The 20,193-nt window shown below is 44.4% G+C and overlaps 3 protein-coding genes across 4 annotated transcripts in view; 2 read left to right on the forward strand and 1 right to left on the reverse strand.

Annotated features, from left to right (window-relative positions):
* Nucleotides 1-20: 20 nt before the first annotated feature.
* On the forward strand, nt 21-9,094 carry slc3a1 (solute carrier family 3 member 1). The gene is made up of 10 exons (XM_076075761.1): nt 21-3,648; nt 4,236-4,415; nt 4,541-4,686; nt 5,012-5,137; nt 5,541-5,660; nt 6,920-7,044; nt 7,502-7,703; nt 7,891-8,073; nt 8,330-8,455; nt 8,563-9,094. Exons 1-10 carry the CDS (start codon nt 3,234-3,236, stop codon nt 8,992-8,994), a joined length of 2,055 nt encoding a protein of 684 aa, XP_075931876.1. The 5' UTR covers nt 21-3,233; the 3' UTR covers nt 8,995-9,094.
* prepl (prolyl endopeptidase like) lies at nt 8,117-15,749 on the reverse strand. The gene is made up of 15 exons (XM_076075760.1): nt 15,397-15,749; nt 14,478-14,606; nt 14,293-14,359; nt 13,814-13,994; nt 13,608-13,696; nt 13,388-13,514; nt 13,094-13,310; nt 12,672-12,863; nt 12,296-12,508; nt 11,878-12,053; nt 11,558-11,774; nt 11,192-11,341; nt 10,950-11,076; nt 9,606-9,694; nt 8,117-9,272 (listed from the first exon to the last, which is right to left on the reverse strand). The coding sequence occupies exons 1-15, from the start codon at nt 15,529-15,531 to the stop codon at nt 9,195-9,197; spliced, it is 2,187 nt and encodes a 728-aa protein (XP_075931875.1). The 5' UTR covers nt 15,532-15,749; the 3' UTR covers nt 8,117-9,194.
* A 140-nt stretch (nt 15,750-15,889) lies between these two features.
* camkmt (calmodulin-lysine N-methyltransferase) overlaps nt 15,890-20,193 on the forward strand; it is a 95,035-nt gene continuing 90,731 nt past the window's right edge. The window contains exons 1-4 of one of the 2 annotated variants that reach the window (XM_076075792.1): nt 15,890-15,927; nt 16,059-16,251; nt 17,199-17,377; nt 17,712-17,776. In XM_076075792.1, coding sequence (XP_075931907.1) covers nt 16,090-16,251; nt 17,199-17,377; nt 17,712-17,776 — 406 coding nt within the window. In that variant the 5' untranslated portion in view covers nt 15,890-15,927; nt 16,059-16,089. The other variant, XM_076075791.1, reaches the window with a different exon arrangement.

Genomic DNA, 20,193 nt, shown 5'->3' on the forward strand with positions numbered 1-20,193 from the left:
ATATATATATATATATATATAAAAATATATTTTGATTTGTTTGTTTCCTCTTAATTCCCAGCCATGGTATTTGTTGTGGCCTAATGTGTGTGTCCTGTGTGTGTGTGTGTGTGTGTGTGTGTGCACCTCTTTGTGTGTAGACAAATTAAAACACAAAAAAAGTGGAAGTTGCACACACCGTGTTCCACACAGCAGCGCTCCAAAGACGGTTAGGGGATAAAGATATTCCTCTCCTTTCTCCTCGACACACACAATCCTGCTCGTGCTACAACTTGCCTTTTCTACAAACATGTCTTTTTTTGTTTTGATTGGATTCTTAATGTGTTTTGCTATTTACGGCTTTTTAGCGTCCTGTAGATGGATAAGAAAACAACGAGGGCAGCATGAAATATACCTTGTACAGCAGATTTGGGGGAGAGGCGTAGGTTTTTGGGGTTTCACTGTAGGAAGTAAAGGAGACACTGTAGGGACAAACGACAACTCCCCCCACCCAGAGCTGTGTTTCACATTGTCCCTGAAATTGCTGTCCTTTATTTTGTCCACAGCTCCCGTCATGGACTTACCTCTAAGCCCCGGTTTGACTCCTTTTGATCGACCAGGAGTCTATAAGTCTATAAGCACTAATAAGTGATTAGATGACTATATTGTCTGTTTGAAACAAATGTGGGCATTGACAAAGTGGATACACATACTTTGCATGTGTATTTTTTCTGTATTGCATTTACAATAGGCTATCAGTCAATACAAAACTGTAATATACACTTTTTTTTTCTTTTTGTAATCATTCAATTGTGCTTTCTGAAGTGGTAGTGTTGAAAGACAATAGGCCTAACGGAGTTGCTGATTAATGTTCTGGTGGTACACTTGCTCTTGATGCCATATGACAAATAGGTACTTGAATGTGTAGTTCTTTTGCAGTCGTTTTAATGCGATGATTGCTTTTCTTTTGTTTGTGGTGGAGGGGGGGGGGGGGTCTCTAGTTGTGCATGTTTTGTGATTTGAGGGAGGAGTGTGTTTTGTGTGTGAGATGTACTGGGCGATAATGTGGGCATGTTCAGTGTGGCGAAAAACGCAACGTTGGAGAGGAAAGGGGACGATAAGAAGAAGAACATGGAGGATAGTGGAGCACGTAGCAGGATACGATTTGTTCTTAAGACTGAATTTCAGTTGGTTAAACCCCCAAATATCTCATGTTTTACACTGCCGCTGATGTTTTGTTCTGACATGTGGACTCCTACAATGTATTCACACTAACACTTCCTGACTTTTTAATGTTGTATTAAGGTTTTCACCACACTGAACACACTTCTTTTTTTTAGGTTTATGTTGAAGCTAAATCAGACACTGGGCTAGGAGACAAATTAAGGGAGGGAAGGAGAGGTGTTTTTTTAATGTAATTTTCATTATTCACACTGATTCCACTGCATGGACAGAATACAAGCATCACTGCAGCATCACAGTCTCTTCTTATCGGTCATTTAATGACAAAACAAGCTCACTTTGCTCCCTCCATTTTGAAGAAGGAAAAAAAAAAAAAAAAAAGTATGTGAGAATAATTCTTGTTGTGGAATATAATCGCAAGACTCGCGCGGGAAGACGTCTCGCTCTTTTTAAAGGAGACCTTGGTAGTCGGGTGATGTCTGAATAGTTTGACCCCGACTTGTTTTTCAGCTTTGATTTCCGGATATGTTGAGCAAAGAGAACTTTGTCTCCAGGACGTGTCATTATTTTGGGCCGCTGGGGTTGAAATACCCGCGAGGACCCCAGACATGACGTTCCTCATGTGGGCTTTTTAGGATGGAAATGAACCCGAGTGCTCTTTGCCACCTCCTCCTGTCACGTCACACTGTTAGAGTTGATGGGTTTATGATGGCGATGATGAATTACACTTTTTATTTATTCCAGTGCTTTTTAGCTCTTATGAAAAAAAAAAAAATGCTGTATTTTGAAGACCGAATAAGGTAATGATAAGCTGGTGTAATGTGTGACCCACTCACCTTCAGGTTTATGAGACAACACCATCCCTTCTTCCTGTACTAATTCCCCAGTATGCTATTGTGATGTTACAGACCATACAGTGAACATAAACGTCAATAAAAGATGGATTTAAGTTTAAAACGGTTTCAACTGCTTTGTGTTTTTCTTTTATTCAGTGGCAACTTGAAATGTGGCCTTTGTGCCTTTTTTGTTGTTGCAAGCTTTCACTCTTCAGCGCATCACAATAGAAAGTTGTACTTTCTACTGTCTGTGCCCTGTGTGGTGTACATTGTTCAGTGCCAGGGAACACAAAAGGCTTTGTCAAGAAGAAAAAGTCAGCGTGTAGCTCGGAAAATAAAGCACACGTCTTCTCACATGGCCTGGTGTCCCCTGAAGACATCGCATCACTTGGATTAAGGGACAAATAATTCAGATTTGCAGAATTTGTATTTGAATATTCAGCTTTCATAATTCCACATGTTGAATAGGATGTACTTAACAGGCAGTCCTCTTTCTCCCATTCAAATATAATTTGGGATATTTATATATATATTTTCGGTCTGACCAGTAGGTTTCTGCATCATGCAAGCTAAATGACTATAATTTGGCAACTGATTTGTGTTACAATGTTTCTCAAAAGTGCAACAATTGCACCTATGAGGGTACCACCAGAAACCCAGGAGGTTTCTGCGTCAGTGCTGTAGTTTTCGAGAGAGATATCGCCTGAAATTTGCGCATGCGTAGGAGGACAAAGGGATTAGCGTTGGTGCGCAAGGTAAACTTGGATCCTAGACAGAACTCGAGGAAATACTGGGGATAAAACATTTAAGATATCCCACTGCGCTAACACAATAACAATGTAATTCCCGTTTGTAATACAGTTACAAAGTTGTTTTAAACGGTGTTTATACTGTCGCACCATTGTTAAACAAGTTTACCTCGAAATCCCCATTCCTCTAAGATTAAGCTGTGACTCGACACAGGTGAAGGGTATGAATACTTCTCCCACTACACATCTCAGTCAGCACTGCAGCAAGAAAGGTTAATCTCCACCCGATCCCATCCAACTCTCCAGCTTCCCACATTCCTCAGGTGGCACTGCGCGCGTATGTGTGCGCGCGTGTGTGAGAGAGAGGAAGACAGAGTGTACTCTGGCCTCGAGCAGTTACACAGTGTAATTCTGCCTCTTTGAGTCAGTCTGACTTCCCGAAGAAGAGCTAAATCAACACCGTTTGTTTTTCCCTCTTGCGAATCAGATGAGTGTTGCACAAGCCGCCGGTAGCATGGATCTGGGGCAGCGCAACCCCGGGTATCAGGACGTGGACGGCGATGGGTCAGCGGCGGACACCGTCAACCTCGAAGAGCCCGAGGAGAGGCGCGACACCACCACGCTGAAGTTGGACGCGAACGCGGAGTGCAAGCAGATCAAGCCGTACGCCGGGATGCCCAAGGAGGTGGTGCTGCAGCACTCCTCCAAGGCCCGGTACCGGGTGCCCCGGGAGATCATGTTCTGGCTGATAGTGGCGTGCACCCTGGCGCTGGTGGCTCTCACCGTCACGGTGATCGCGCTGTCTCCGCAATGCCTGAAGTGGTGGCAGGTCTCCCCGGTGTACCAGGTTTATCTCCGGTCCTTCAGGGACTCCGACGGAGATGGGGTCGGAGACCTCAAAGGTAAGATGCCCCTGATCCGAGCGCGTGCTCTGATACAGATCATTAATCCTCCTTAACACTTGTGTTTATATCTATGAAGTCACAATATATAAATGGTTATAATGTATAACTAACGGCTTTATTCATGACCGTTAAGTCGTTTTCACACAGAATATCGTCTGAGTTGCCAGGTTGTGAAATATCCTCCTCCAGCAGGATACTATATTTTAGTTCTTTAGTTCATCGTAGGACCTCTAATGGACCGGTTACATTCTAGAAAATACCTGCAGCGTATTTGGACCAAAATACATTTGTTAACAATGTATTAACATTTATAAATCTAGATCCGATGGCGTATTAGAGAGTGTAAAGCAAGCCCACAAGTATTTCTTATACCAACATGTAGGCCTATTACTACTTTATTACCAAATAGAAAGAATAAACAACAAGCAGAGGGACTTAAATAAATGATAAAATCACTGATTTTATTTCACCATTAACATTATTGGTTGAAATATTCTATTTTAATACAAGTTTTGCACTTCTTTGTCTTTGGCACCAAGTCCTCTAGTATCCAGCATTGATCACTGGTGTCTCTGGTCTGGCAGGCATTCAGGAGCAGCTGGATCACTTCCAGTACCTGAACATCAAGTCAGTGTGGGTCAGTCCTTTCTACCGCTCTCCCATGAGGGACTCCGGCTACGATGTGGAAGATTTCCGGGCCGTTGACCCGCTCTTTGGAACCATGCAAGACTTTGAAGAGCTTCTGGCTCAAATGCACAGCAAAGGTGTGTACTCTCCTTTCCACAGATCTGATGGTGGATCGCCACACGTCTTGTTTTGGGGGTAGCAGAGTTGTCTGGCTGGCAGGGTCCATGTCTTAGACACACACTAATCTCTCGGTTCCCACCAGGTTTGAAGCTGATCATGGATTTCATTCCCAATCATACCAGCGACCGTCACCGCTGGTTTAACTTGAGCCGGACTGGAGATCCTCACTACAAGGATTACTACGTCTGGACCGACTGCAATGGATCCGCTCCGAGGCCTAATAATTGGGTCGGTAGTGATTTTCACAGAACCTTCTCTGATGCATTGCACTCATCCCGTTCTCTCTCCCAGGGCGTCAAATACCGACGCTTTGTCACGCCTCTCTGCGACTGATACCGACGCACAAGTCACCTTTTAGCATCTGTATGAGACACACCAGGCTTTCAAGTAGCTACAATATAAAACCCATCCCCGTCATTATTAGACGTTAAAAAAAAATTCTACAGTAGTGTGATGACAGATTAGGGCGGATTAGTCAAACACACAGGACTTTCATCCAGGAGACCGGTGTTCATGTCTCTTCTCCTCTTGACTCCCTCCTCCTTTCTCTCAGGTGAGTGTGTTTGGGAAATCGGCATGGACTTACGATGAAGTCAGAGGACAATGCTACCTGCACCAGTTCCTCAAGGAGCAACCGGACCTGAACTTCAGAAACCCACATGTCCGCAAAGAGATGACTGTAAGATTACACGGCCGCACACATTGTCTCTGCTATTGACTCATTTCTAAAAGCGTTTGGTTTTTAGTGACTCGTATAACATATCTCGTACTAAGATCTTCGTCAGTGTTGTCCCCATCTGGCTCGCCTTCTCCACTGTCCCGTGATTGTTGTAGGTATCTACAATCCTGTGTAATCTGTAATGTGTGATAATGGCCAACTGATTACACATTAACTTGAGCTAGTAACTCCGTGTGTCTTTTTAACTGCCAATTCACAGAACAACAAGGAAGTACAGACTATGCCTGCAACAATTTTACAATAATCAAAGGACACTTAAGCACTAGAGTCTGGCCGTCAGCACATTTTCTCACTGCACAAACAGCATTTTTTAATCAAGTTTATATTTATGATTCTATTTTAGGATGTCATTCGTTTCTGGCTGGAGAAGGGAGTGGACGGGTTCCGGATGGGTGCAGTGAAGCACCTCATGGAGGCCGCACACTTGAGGGATGAACCACAGGTGGACCCAAACAAAGCACCAGTGAGTGTCACCTCTTTTAGTTATCATTTTGGATAAATTGACAATGAAATAATACAATTATTTTGAAGTGATGAGACACTGTCCTCGTAGACTTAAGACCCATGTCCAGCCCCCCTTCTGAGATGGTCACAAGGTGTTAGGTCTGGCTTGCCATGTTTAATATTTAATAATAACAGATGCTCAGCTGGTCAGTCAGTGAGGTCTGTCTGTGTCCATTTCTTTACTCTTTGCTACGGCTCTACTGTGCACTCACCAAGCAGCTCTTCATCCTGGGAGCTCAAAGTTCAGTTGTAGTTAACAATCTGTATTGTAACATTCAGTAATGCAATTCTATCATGATTGTATCTTGTTGAATGATATAAAGTGTCAAGAGTCAAGAGTCCAGATTGTAACGGTCTGAGGGATAAAAGCAGCACTGTGGGCAGGAGCTGCTCGGCTGAAGCAATACTCTCATGTAGCTGGTACAACAATCACCAGCTGAGTGGGAGAGTTCACGGTGTTCATGATTTATCATTCATTTATCTCTGGCTTAAATGTCAGGTTCATCTTGTGCCCTTCTGGAATTCAAAGGGGTCATGATTCACGCAGAGCGCACTGAGAGACTTTTTGCACCATGGAGACTGAAGTTATTTCTCACAGTGGAAAGATTAGTAGAAAAGAGGCATATTTTGGGGGATTAGCAAGTCATTGGGAATTACCTACCACTTGAGAATAACTGACTCTACTGGTTTTATACTACTGGAGTTTTATTTCACTGTCCTCCAAAAGGCCTTCCAGCACTGAAGCAGGTTCCGGGCTGGTTCGCTTAAAACTGTTAACCTTTGTCTTTGTGGTCCCATTAGGGCCCAGAGAGTGACATTTTATACTTAACAAGACATATTTTTCTGGTTGTGTTACTTTTGTCTTCTTCCCCAATAACAACCAATAATTTACCAATAAAATTAGCACCAAACTGAACATTTTTTTAACACTACTCCTTCATTATTGAACCCAAAAGTCTCTTATCACTTGGCCTCTACTCTCTATTGAGCCGGTGCTTAGGTGGACAAAGGAACACATTCACACCCAAGCTCTCATAACTCCCAGTGGGCAGAGGAAAACACAGTTGAGCTCTCTTGATCCACTGTGGTGGATGATCTAAGGGTGGAAGCTTTACTGTGAATGGACCACTAGTACCCTAAACCATATGCGAAACCAATTAACTGAATAGGCCTGACATCCAATAATAGCTACATTACCCCATATTTATAACAATCCAGGAGTCTGTGGCCTCAGAGTGGGACCTCCACCATGACTACACCACCAGTCAGCTGGGCCTGCACGACCTGCTGAGGGACTGGAGGGCTGAGATGGATGTCTACAGCCGTGAGCCTGGCCGATACAGGTACGGGAGCCATACAATAATACTATTGTACACTTTGGACTGATAATGCTCTTACCTACTTCATTTGCTACTACGTATGATGATCACGTTGCCATAAGGTTCACGTAGCTCATCATTCATAATTTTATTACTTCTACAACAGTCCTTTGTATTGTCTTGCGTCACATGTTTAAAACTCGTATTTACAATTTGAGTTGCCCTGTTTAATGTAACTGTGTTTCACTACTGTCTATAAATATGACAATAAGGTTGCGCAATATAAAGCTCAGACTATAAATATCCCTCTTTTCTACAGGTCTGAAACCTTTTCTGGTATAAATTTCTACTTTAAATCCTTGTTAAAGGCCAATGAAAGAGTTCAGCAGAGTTCACAAGGATTCAAATCAAGTCTTGTTGACACTGTATGGCTGAGGATCAGATTGCATGTTTTCATAAACAAGTTCTTGATCCACTTCAGGTTCATGGTGTCGGAGTCTTATGATTACCACGAGGTGGACAAGACCATGATGTACTATGGCACCCCGCTGGTTAAAGAAAGTGACTTCCCCTTTAACTTTCACCTGCTGGACCTGCCTCAGAACACCAGTGGCTCGTGGGTTAAACATCTGGTCCAGCTGTGGATGGCCAACATGCCCAGGGGACAATGGCCCAACTGGCTGGTGAGTCAGGAGTCCCAGGATTCTCGCTCACTTTATCTATACATCCCACATCCCTCACTTTTCAACATCAGCTTTCTCTTCCATGACGCCAACCGATCCACTTCACCCTGCCTGCCTCCCTCCCAACTTATCCCTCTTCCCTCTCCACCCTCCACCTTCCATGTATTTCTCTTAAACTGTGTATAAGGTTGGGAACCACGACAAGCCTCGGATTGCCTCCAGTGCTGGTCAGACCTACATTCGTGTCATCAACATGCTGCTGCTGACCCTCCCAGGCACGCCCACCACCTACTACGGCGAGGAGATAGGCATGGAGAACATTAACGTCACAGACAGTCAGACACAGGACCCTGCTGGCAAATACAATGCGGTCAGTACTGTGCATACACAATAAGGAATGTCTCACTGTAACGTCTCTGCCATGGCCCTTTTAATTGATGACGTTACAAAACAGGACGAAATGTGTTATAGTGACATAAATGTATCCAACTTTACCACAAAATACAGCCTGGAAAAAATTTCAACAACAACAATGTGACATTCATGATGGTAGGATTGTGGCAAACTGAGTGCACGTGCATGAAAGTATGTCCATAAACATTCATTGTGCTTACATTTCCCTGCAGAGTGCCAGTCGGGACCCTCAGCGGTCTCCAATGCAGTGGAGCGGTGACATGAACGCAGGCTTTAACAACAAAACCAACATCACCTGGTTGCCTGTACACCCTAATTACACAAGCATCAATGTGGAGGTACAGAACTCATTCAATACTGTCCAACTCTGGAGAAACATCTGGCCAGAGCTTGTTCGACTTGATCTTGATCATGGTGCATCCCCGTGCCACTCTCTCTCTTCTAGGTCCAGAGGGAAGATGAAGGGTCTGTTCTGGCTCAGTACCGTTTCCTGACCGCCCTGCGTCAGTCAGAGCTCGCCCTTCAACGTGGATGGTTCTGCTACGTCCACGCCGATGCCAGTGTCTTCTCGTACCTCAGAGAGCTGGACGGGCTTAACCGAGCTTTCCTCATGGTGCTTAACTTTGGTAAAGAATCCGCCATCACAGATCTCTCCTCTGTTCGTGAGCTACCAGACCAGCTGAAGGTGCTGAAGAGCACCAACCAAGTCAACGACGGCAAGGCGTTACAAAAGTCTGGTATCCCGACGGAGGCAGGAGAGAGTTTGATGATTCAGTACTCCACCAGCACTCGGTTTAATCCGAACCACCCAGAACAGTGCTACGTCTCTGAGAAGGCCTGCTATTTGAGTGCCATGGATATACTTTATAAATGCTAATATGAAAAGTTATTAAAGTTCACAGCAGCAATCAAATGATCAAGATTCTTTTTCTCTGTACGAGATCCATGTCATATAATAAAGAGGACCATTGCAGATACATTGTTGATGTGGATTAAGATTTGGGCTCATATGGTGGTCATGATGGCAGATGTTTAGGTCATTGTGGTTAGATTCCTGACTTCCCCCTCATAGCTGTGCTATCTCTTCCTCCTGCGTGGAGGCCGAGGAGGGTCCAGGTCCAGCTCTGTGTGTAGGAACGCTAGCGTGAGGGCTTCCTGAGTCGGGAAGAGAAGACAGAGGACACATTTCTCAGTTCGTACCCAACAACTCAACCGATAAAACTAATGTCAGTGTTCACAATGTGAGAAAAGGGTTTGTACGAAATTCTCTTTACAGTATTGTCACTTTTCAGCACGGATGTGTATTTTCAGTGGGTTTAAGAGCATCTGTCAACAAGCAAAATCACTTAGAGAATAATAATCAAATAGAACTGCTTGTGTCTAAATCGCCTTATTTGTGGATGTATTTGGAAGCACATATTTAAAAAGCTCCACTTTAAAAACTAAAAAATGCTTCAAATCCCTTTTAGAGAGAGGAGAGTGCATTACCTCCTCCAGCATCAACTCAAAGTCATCTGGCCCGTGGTGATTTGCTCCAGGTTGAATATTCAGAACTACGTTTGGTGCTGGTTCACATTCTGAAAGAACGAGGAACACGGAGGTCAAAGGCAAAATGGGGGAAATTGTTTCAAACTTCCTCCCCTTATCTTATTGTATGCCCACTTTCTCTGCTCTCGGTCTAGTCGCCCCAAATCCCCTCTCTCTCTCTCTCTCTCTGTGTCTTTACTCTCTCTCTCTCTCTCTCTCTCTCTCTGTCTTTACTCTCTCTCTCTCTCTCTCTCTCTCTGTGTCTTTACTCTCTCTCTCTCTCTCTCTCTCTCTCTCTCTCTCTCTGTCTTTACTCTCTCTCTCTCTCTGTCTTTACTCTCTCTCTCTCTCTCTCTCTCTCTCTCTCTGTCTTTACTCTCTCTCTCTCTCTCTCTCTCTGTCTTTACTCTCTCTCTCATTCATGCTGCCAGCTGATATTGCCCTCCCTCTTCTCAAAACCCACCATATTACCCCCCTCCCCCGTCTCTGTGGTACGGGCTGTTTCACAAGTGCGGTCTTGACCTTGACAGCTCCCAGTCTGTGCCGTCTAATCTCTTGCTCTGATACACTATCTCTTTACCATGCTAATGGGCCGGCCCACCCGCCTCCATGTGTCTATGCCATCAGCACTTTATCAAAGACTCCGGAGAACAGAGAGAGACAGATTAGGGAGACATATACACACACATACACAGACACGTAAACTGCCTTGTGTGTGTGTGTGTGTGTGTGTGTGTGTGTGTGTGCGTGCGTGTGTGGGAACAACAGGAAAGTGAGAGAGGGTGAAAGAGAGAGATAATTTGAAACAAGGAGAGTGGAGGCAGTGCAGAGAGAGAGAGAGAGGTGTAAAGAGGAATACCACCAATGTGGTGTAGGCAGATTATAAGTGAGAGGGAGAAGGAGCCTGTCTAGGGGGACATGAGAGCAATTAGCTGACACTGACACACACACACACACACACACACACGCTATACTACAAGGTGACCTATGCTATACTTTGATCATGAACTTTAAATGCTGTTAGCAGTTTCCCCAGACGGACAGACAGACAGCCATACGCCGGTTTCTGCTGCCTCTCCAGACATGCACACTGACACTACTATTGGGAGTTGACCCTGAACTATTAAAACCTCTGATGATGCAGAAATCACACCGAAAAGGATGTGGGAACAATTAGGAAATCCATCCCGGAATGCACACACAGTTGTTTTTATCCAACAGCATGCTTGGCTGCACACATCTATGTAATCAACAAGTGAGTTCGCTGTTGCGATAGCATGTGTGACGGTGTGTGTGTGCACGTACCTGACTCTGGTTTCATGGTGAGGTGGGTATGAATGGCGTTTTTTAACTGCTCGGTGTATCTGAGGACGCCTGCCAGAGGAACCCTGCGATCACCGCTGTATGCTGTCAGCAGAATCGATGGGTAGCACTAGCTCACAGAATCACACGCACACACAAAGATAATAAGAGTAAATCGGAGAGAATCTCATAATAAAAAACTGCAGCTACATTTTTTGGGGGTTTCACGGTCTTCCTCTCCACACCTGAGGGGTAATGTTGTGAAGGGGACAGTAGGAGGAGATGGTTAGTCTATGTTTTGGGTTTCCTACTGGGTTCCCCCATTCTTCTCTATCCTCCAAAGTTAGAGGCAGGCTGGGATCCTCCATAGCTCCCAACACATCCAGGAAAGGAGCCTGAACACAGAAAAAGAAGTGTCTTTGGATGTGTGTGTGTGTACACACCTGAGTGTAAGAAGTGAGGAGGCCGTCCTTGAATTTATATTTAACTCTTACATATTGCCAAACGCCTGCTTGTTAAAGGGAAGACACAGAGTCCCTAACATTCTTAAATAGAATAACACTAAAAGCTACACAGGAATACACAATTCTCCGGTGATTTAACACCTTTACCTGCAGCGTGACAGCCCGCACCATGTGTGGGTGTCTGTTGCACAGCGCTCCCACTGGCACAGCACCAGCACTGCAGGCTGTGAGGGCAGCGAGTGAAGGAGACGAGACTCCTAAAGAGAAGAGGTGATGGAGACAGGCTTGGAGGTCCTCCACTCCTCTCTGCTTCCCCTCTACGCGAGCTTGTCTTTGCCAGAACAGGCCGCGCTCTCCTCCACCTCTAGAAGGTGTACATGACAAAGATTCACTTCAACACAGAAGTTCGAATTCCAGAATTAACCAGTCAGGTTGGTTTTTAGGCTGCTGCAGAGCGAATACGTTACCTGATGTGGCAGTAGGCCAGAGTCCAGCCCTGCTCCAGCAGCAGCCTTTTCTCTGGGCAGAACTCCATGTTGAGATCTCTGCCATATGCTCCGTAGACATGGACCAGTAGCGGCGCCTGGCGCAAACTCTCCACAGGTTTTGAATGAAACAGTGTCACCGGCACCAAGGTACCATCCTGCAGAGGAGAGGCAGAGAGACTGGTCTGGAGACTGTGAGGAGCAGATGATCATCATTCTTCTATATGTTGTGTTCTAGGTGTATGTGTGCAGGACCAAATACGTACTATTGAGGTCTTCTGTCTTTGTTGGCTAAAAGAGCTTCATCAGTGGACACGTGAGCTTCAAGACAAAATGCTTACCTCCCTGCTGATAGTGTTTCAGTGTGTGTGCATGCATCTTATATATCAAGTGTTCTCACTTGGCTGCAGGCCTCTAAGCGTGTGGTGGTATAATTCCCCTGGCTCTCTAGGGAGGTCCCATCTCCGGTGCCTGATAAAAGTAGCCCGTCCTCAGGGTTTAGACAGTAGGGCACCGGGAGGTGGACTGGAGATGAAATCAAGAACTCTAACACACCGCGTTGGTCTGCCACACCTGGTGTCTTGGTTTGGATGGCACAGGCCCAGGAAGGGAGCTTGGGAGTATAGAAATATAAAAGTGTAAGACATTAATACATAAAAGCAAGATATGTGTAGATTTGACCAAGTGTATATTTCATGTATTGTCTATATCAGTATGTGGAATCTGCACTGGCTGTGAAAACAAATCTCCCTCTGGGACATTAAAGACTATCTGACCTGTACAGTGTATGCCTCCTTGGGATGGGTCAGCGGGACCACGACCAGGATGAGCTCACCGGCTGGTGTTCTCGCAACTAACACGCAGTGGTCGCCGACCGCGTCCATGTCTTTGATGGCAGTGCCAGGGCCGGGGGCGAACAACGGCACCCAGGAGACCATGTGTGGCTCCGAGAGAGGGGCCTGTACAACCTAGTTTTTCCATTTCAAGATTAAAACATAAAATATTTATCAGCATGTTTTTCTCCTTCCAAAGTTCCTGCACCAGAATCAAGTAGATAATAGGGACCAATTGTATCCAGTCAAGACAGTAAACAAGGCTTAAAGGGTGCCAACATACAGAAACCTATTTAAAATATTGTGACACGTTCTATTCATGTGAAATGTATAATAGTGTGTGTTAACAAGTGTATAAACTCGACCTGATATTCTTGTCCAGGCCCTGTATTAGTCAGTATAATCAGACCCTTTCTCCAGTGCTCCACATGGTACAGGAGGTCCGGCTGGCGTGGCTGAACCAGGAAAGGCTCTAAATGGGATGCTGTTGTATCAATTAGCAGCACCTCTGAACTGGTCCTGCTGCTGCAGTTGATGCTCAGTATCTGTCTGTCTCTTGAAAGGGCAACCTCCACAAACACACTGTGGAGATGGCAGTGCATCAATTAGAGGTGGTGCGGGAGCAGAGGCAGCTGAGATGTCACATCACTTACACTTACTCGGGATGCGTTTCCTCATACACAGAAGTTATCCTGCTTCCACCGGGGGTCAGGTCCAGCCGAAACACTCTGCTGCAGCGTAGACCCTCCAGAGTTGTGTAAAACAGGACCTCGTCTGTGGCCCACTCTTCACACATGCAGACACACGTACATACACAAAAGTATCCTTTAATTTTAGCCAGGGCACTATTACCTCAAGTGCAAACTATTTAAAACGTACCAAAGCTCAAGACTTTATCCAGAGTGAACACGACGTGTGGGGGATCCAGAGGGGAGGACTTTCTCTTTCCAAGTCTCACAACCACACACCTGGATTAACAGGACACTCATCCACTTATTCATTCAGTAACTGAGACAGTTTTGGCAAATTTGCCAGTTAAAGAAAAATTGCTTCCGAGGAAACGATATGTTGAGTGTATAATTTACCTCGGCTCTTCTCCGTTAGTAGTTTTTAGTGTTGCAGCAAGATGCTTTTCCTGTGGGGACAGACGTATTCTCTGAACAGTCCACTGAATCCTCTGCTTCCTCTCTTCATTATCAAGTCCTGTCTTCTCCTCCTGTCCAGAGACTTGTCCTAGATTTAGCACCTGCTCTGACACCGGCTCACCTGCAAACGGGGAGAGGATACTGAGCGAATCATAAAAGTTGGAATGACGTTATTCCTCATAATGGAATGCATAAGATGTGGCAGATGCAGCTGTGGGGATAAATAAGATAAAAGGTACTACAGTTTAATCTTGTTTTTGGTTTGCCTCCTGTCCTCTTTAAAAGGTTTTTCAATTAAATTTCCATGGATGAACTCCAGTCTTTAGAATACAATAATGTCACAGGTTTCCCTTCCCACTTATCTGGCTGTATGAATTGTTGACATTAGTCGTTGAGCTGCATTCATGTGTTCTGCTTACTCTGTCTCTGGTCCAATCTGTAGATGCCATCACTCTCAATGAAATACTCATGGTGATGTCCACAGATCTGTGTCAAGAGAATTCACAGGGACACCAAAAGGCTGAATGTTCATGCCCTTTACACTGAGCTTATATTAAAAATCATTACGAAATGGTTCAAAGCTGAGGCAGGAGGCCGGCCTTACCGATGAGTGATCAGGTGTGTTGGAGAACCTGCGGTACGTTGCCTTCAGTCTCCTGTTGAAATACTTCTGCAAGTCCTTGTACCTCTCAAGTCCAGAGCTGAGATGATCAGTGGATGAGTTTGAAGTGTCCTGAAATAAAACGAGAGACTTTTTAAAACTGTAACCAAACACTTTCAAATCGCAAGGGCCATTACTGGTCAAATCAATATTCTGTACCTTGTGCTTGAGCAAGACACTCTAAATAAGACGAGTATAGCTTGTAAACCACTCAGTGAACTGGTGTTCAGCGGGTATTTCCCTGTGCTGTGACAAAAACATAAATGAGGAATGTATTTTTGCAATATTTAGACATTTATTATTTCTTAAAGTGTAAGCATATGCAGTTTAATATGGGGGTAAGTGATAAGAAGGCTGCATATGTTAAACATGTTAGTGTTGGATGTTAGAGTACTGAACAATGGAAGTCTTTACCATCTATAACTGCACTACAATGATTTCAAGATACCTAAAAATAAGGTTGTAAAGTTGTGATTTGGTAGGGTGGTGTCATGACATGCTTTCCATTCAAAATAAACAAGGTGACTGTTTTAAATTAATTCTAGATTTCACTTGGAATTCTTAAATTGAATCGTTGAGGATTATTATTGTAAAGAAATGAACACTTTAGTATTATGACGTAATAACTGTATTATTAATGGCCTTGTAGCTTATTTCCGTGTGAGTGCAGTGAGCCACATCCAGAGGTGCTTGATTTCAGCCCTGTACCCTTATCTGCGGCTCAGTACAAGACTAGTTTTGTCAGCCTGGTAAAAGGAGACACCGTTTTGAATAATGCATGACTTGACAGCTAGTAATCTCACACCAAGCCTAAAAGTGTTGCAGAAACAGCATCCCCGTAACGTTAACTGAACACCCTTACCGACGTGCAGCAACGTTGGACGGACAGGGAGTAACATGTCATCCGTTTGCGAACGGCAAGCTCCCAAAAAAATCCTAACCGAGATGGTGTAACGAGACGAGCCGGTGAACACAGCAGAGAGGAGAGAACAGCCATTACAAAGACGTAACGTTTAATCAGGTAAATAGACACGTGCTAGCTGCGTTTATGTGGTTTTCAGAAGCCAACTGTCACTGCCTGGTAAGTTAACATCGGTCATCACGACAGTAATAACCGTTTACACGTTTAATATGACAAATAGGCATTGTATTTCAACCCGAAATATGTATCGTTGACAGCAGCGTACAGATTATATGCACGTGTATGATTTCCTAAACAAAGCCCACTGTGGATGACGTAGCGAGCATACACAGACTAAAGTAATCGAATCCAGACACACGCGGCGGTTAGTTTGTAACGGACGATCGGGCATCATTGTTTCGACATTCCATTGCTATGCCTCCAACGCCAAAAGTGTACGGAAGTAGCATGTTTCCATTGTGGGTGTAACAGGTGATTACAGTGAAGCGTATCTGCGAGCTGCGTTGGAGTTGTTTTGAGAGAAAAAAAACACCTTATTTTTTGTACAACCACATTTCTACCGATAACTGTGAAAACCCTACAGCCAGTGTATTTGTTTACAGGTTTATTTCCGCCCACGTCTTCGAAGATAAAATGGAGAGGGACTCAACCGGTACTGCAGAAAAGACCGAGCCGGCTTCGCCTTTGAGGAAAAATATGAATCAAGACACCTGCGCAGCTAATTCCCACAGCTCCCTGGTTGAAACCTGTGGTGCTACTGATGTGGCAAAGGCCAGGTGGACTCTACTCAGACAGGTATTGGTATCCTCAAAAGAAAGCACAAACATCTTGTGGTTTCAGTATATTTGTGCGTGCATGTTTTCAAAATGTGTTAAATGTTCAACATAAAATGTGTTGTTTGGGCATCTCTCGTTGGGCATTTGTACTGTGTAGTATTTTAGTATCATGTAGTATTTATTCAAACCCAAGATGTGAACAATATGGGCAGGGACCTTGCCTATGTAATAACAGTTTCAGTCTGTTACATATAATACCAGTTTGTGTAATCTTGGTTTATTATAGCGTGCTGATCTATTTTGGCATATAGTATAACTTGAATTCTTTCCTTCTGCAAGAGTCATTTTACAACAATACATTTCAGCTTTACAGTGTCTTTGTCACGAGGACGAGTCTCTCGCTCTACTTCTGATTAGCTTTACATGTACACAGACCTTGTACAGGCAGGAGCAGTGACTGTAAGAGTAGGGCTTTTCCCCATAGATGGGCATTATACAGACATAACACTCGGGTTACAGGAAAAGCTCCCTCTGATGGGGCCATCTTGCATTCTGCATTTCTTCCTCTTGGCGCAGTAATGTCCTCTGTGTGGACTTCACCAGAATATATGGATGGACAGAAAGATATAGATGCTGCAGAAAGAACTACAGATTCATAATTCATTCTGTGCATTACGTTTAAAGCAGCCTACATTTAACTTTTATTCAATTCATCTCAGGAAAGTATGACTTTGTTATTGAACATCTGGACGAATGATAAATGTAAAGTCTGTACAATATGTCTTTCTGCTCCATTGCTTGTCACGGTCTTCCCAACGGTCTGTTGAAATTAATCCTCACACTGTCAAAAAAAGGAAAACATTTCACTCTGCAAATGCTGAGACTTTACAGCTTATGATAATATTTACCAGCTCTTTTTGTGGAAATTGAAGTCCATTAACTCCCCTTTATTCCCGACTCTCACAGGTGTTGCGTCAGAAGCAGGCGGACACTCCAGAAGTCAAACAGGTGTCTGTTCGCAGGTTCGCAACGTTTGACCTTTTCGCCAGGAAAAGGCTTCTGACACAAAACTCTCGCGATAACTCAGATGACCAGTGGGTGGAGTACAGAAGTGTCTACTTCCCCGAATACAGTGCCTTGCTCAGGTACACACACACACTTGAATGGAGGCACATTAGGCTCTAGTTTCAGATACTGCATGGTCACAGTGCACCACACAAGGAGCTTTTTCATCAGACTAGTTGGGTAAAAGTCAGTATTGAACACTTTGCAGGTTTATACAGCGTCATTCTGCTTTTATCATCGAGGGTAAAAGAGCAGATGGTGATAACATCACATAAACACATCTAGAATCTTTGGTTTGTTTTTAATCTAATATAATATCAAATGCAAAAAAGATGTTCCTTTGGAACAATGCCAAGTACAATATAGTATTCTCCCAGACTGCTTTGTAATCCTCTATTTTTTGGGGTCTCTTAGGGATCACCTGGGGCCAATCAGAGTTAATGAAGTGCTCAACAGTTTTGACAACACCGGTAATGTCTGTAAGTACATCATTTACCTTACTTCTTGAAGGCATTGTGTTTGTAATATGTTTGTGTGTGGATGTGATTATGTCCACCGAGTTTGCTTTACCTGCACTACTCCCTGGATGTTACCCCATTCTGAGACAGACAGACACACACACACACACACACACACACACACACACACACACACACACACACACACACACACACGCACACACTCTACAACTTTGGGTTTGCATCATGCTGTGTGCTGTTAGTGTTTGGTTGGTGGTTTGATTCCATCTCTTGAATGGGAGTGTGTCTCTTGTGTGGCTTCTTTAGCAGTTTATCATGTACTCATTCCTCCCAACTCCCTTCAAATGTCCTTTAGAGGGGAATTGGGCTACAGTCTTGTTGTTGCTTCAGTCGACAGTGACGAGTAGTTTGGGAGAAAGAAAAGAGCGTGACGATGATATGGAGTGGAAGAGCATCACCTGAAACACAAGAGCCTTGATTTCACCTTCATCCTGTCTAGTTATTGTGAGTCATTTAGCTTGACTGAGTTTACTTCTGGTTGAGTTGAATTCAGTTTCACTCTGTAATCTTCAGTTACTCCTTCTGTCTTTTTTAGATCGAATACGTCTGAGATAAATGTTTTCGTTCCTGTCATAAATCTGTCATGGAGGTGTTTCAACCAGACAGGCAGGACTGCTGTTTACATGAGTGGAACCAGTCATCTCAGCTACGCAATCCGATTATTTATGGGATTACAAACACTTATTCTCTCTTATAAGTACTTATGTTAGTTACATGTGTATTTCTTGCATTACCAATGTTGGTTAATTTATGACCTGTACAAAATACAACTTTATTGTCCAACTTAGTGGAATTTTATCTGTGGCTACACCTCAGCAGCAACGACGTGTCAATACAATGATACAAATCTAAATTCGATGTGGCCCCTTTGTAGTTACTATAAACCTCTTTCTGTCTGGGCCCATCTTCACAGGCATGTGATGGGTTATGACAAAAGTCCTGAGCTAGCGTTGACCAGCCAGATTGCCCCACAGCAGTCAGGGTCGGAGGTGAAGATCATGGCTAGGGGCTCCTTCATTGAACGCTGGGATCCGACTTTATAAATCATGACATAGCTCTGTGGCTGCTCTCATTCCAACCCGCTGGAATGGATAATCCCTTTCCTCTACAAGGAAACAATAGGATCAATACTAGAGAAAATTAAAAGGTCTAGCTGCCTCCACTGTGCTGTTCCTGATTTGCAGGTCCCTCATTCCCTGTTTTGTCTTCATTCTCTTCCTCCTCTTGTATCTATAAAGTAGAAACTAATAGAAAGCTCTCCTGCCTCATTTCTCTTCCCTCACACCAGACATTTCCTGACTGCTTGCAGTATTTCCCCCCTCATCCTGCTTTCTCAATCTACCCCTCTTACCCTTTCTCCTCTTTCTTTCTTCAACCCCCTCCATCCCTCTCTCCTCCCAGCTGGAGTCGTGCTTGGCCAGATGGGTAACTGAGTTCCTGACTTGGCCGGTGGATTAGCACAGCCGGAGATGAGAGTATAAAGGTGGGGAGAGGAGGAAGGGGGGATATGGGGAGGTGGTGGGTGGGCATGCCAGAGGTGGAGTGTGTGCGTGTGTGGATATGTGTGTGTGTGTGTGTGTGTGTGTGTGTGTGTGTGTCAGGAGTGGAGAGCCACTAGCAACGGGACCTCGTTCCTCAAACAATGAGCCAGCCATCTCCCTCCTGTTCTCCATCCCATGTTTGGGACTAGTAATGCGTGAGATCAATTAGGATTGGTTGAGAGGAGGCTCTGAAAGGCCTAGAGGTGACCCTGTCAGAGCTCTGGGGTATATTTTTGGGGATGGGAGTCGGAGAGAAACCCCTCTAAATACACAAACACACACACACACACCTGCTTATATCTGCTTCTCACAAAGATTTACAGCCATGCACTTATGCTTGCAAAAATCCACACGGTCTTGCTAATGAACACATACTCAAGTCTTTGCCCACCATCACATCCTCTCCACCTTTCCTGCTATCTTGATAATCCCCCACCCCTGAGGTGTGGACAAGCCCAAATCCTAGGGGTCCTTGTCCTCCTGAATAGCGGGCTAAAAAGCCTGGCCGGATTAGCCCACCGCCTCCAAAATGTGTGGACTCAGCTTCAAATTGCTACCTCCTCTCAGCATGACCCTCTCTCCCGGCCATTGTGTTTGTCCCACCACTGTGCACGTATGTGAACAATATGTTGTTTCTTAAGGTGACGATAAGCTGGAGTCAATGGTTTCATTTCAAGACCAGAGGCGCTGACAAGGAGTCTCAATGAAGGGTGTTTTAGGAAATGGAGAGTGTATCCTATAGAGATGACTGAGGGGACTCGGACAACTCTGCCCGAGTCTAATAAGCATTTTATTTCTTTTGGGGACAGAATCAAA

The sequence above is a fragment of the Anarhichas minor genome, unplaced genomic scaffold (genome assembly GCF_050575085.1).
Source record: "Anarhichas minor isolate MPS153535 unplaced genomic scaffold, ASM5057508v1 ptg000054l, whole genome shotgun sequence".
NCBI lineage: Eukaryota > Metazoa > Chordata > Actinopteri > Perciformes > Anarhichadidae > Anarhichas > Anarhichas minor.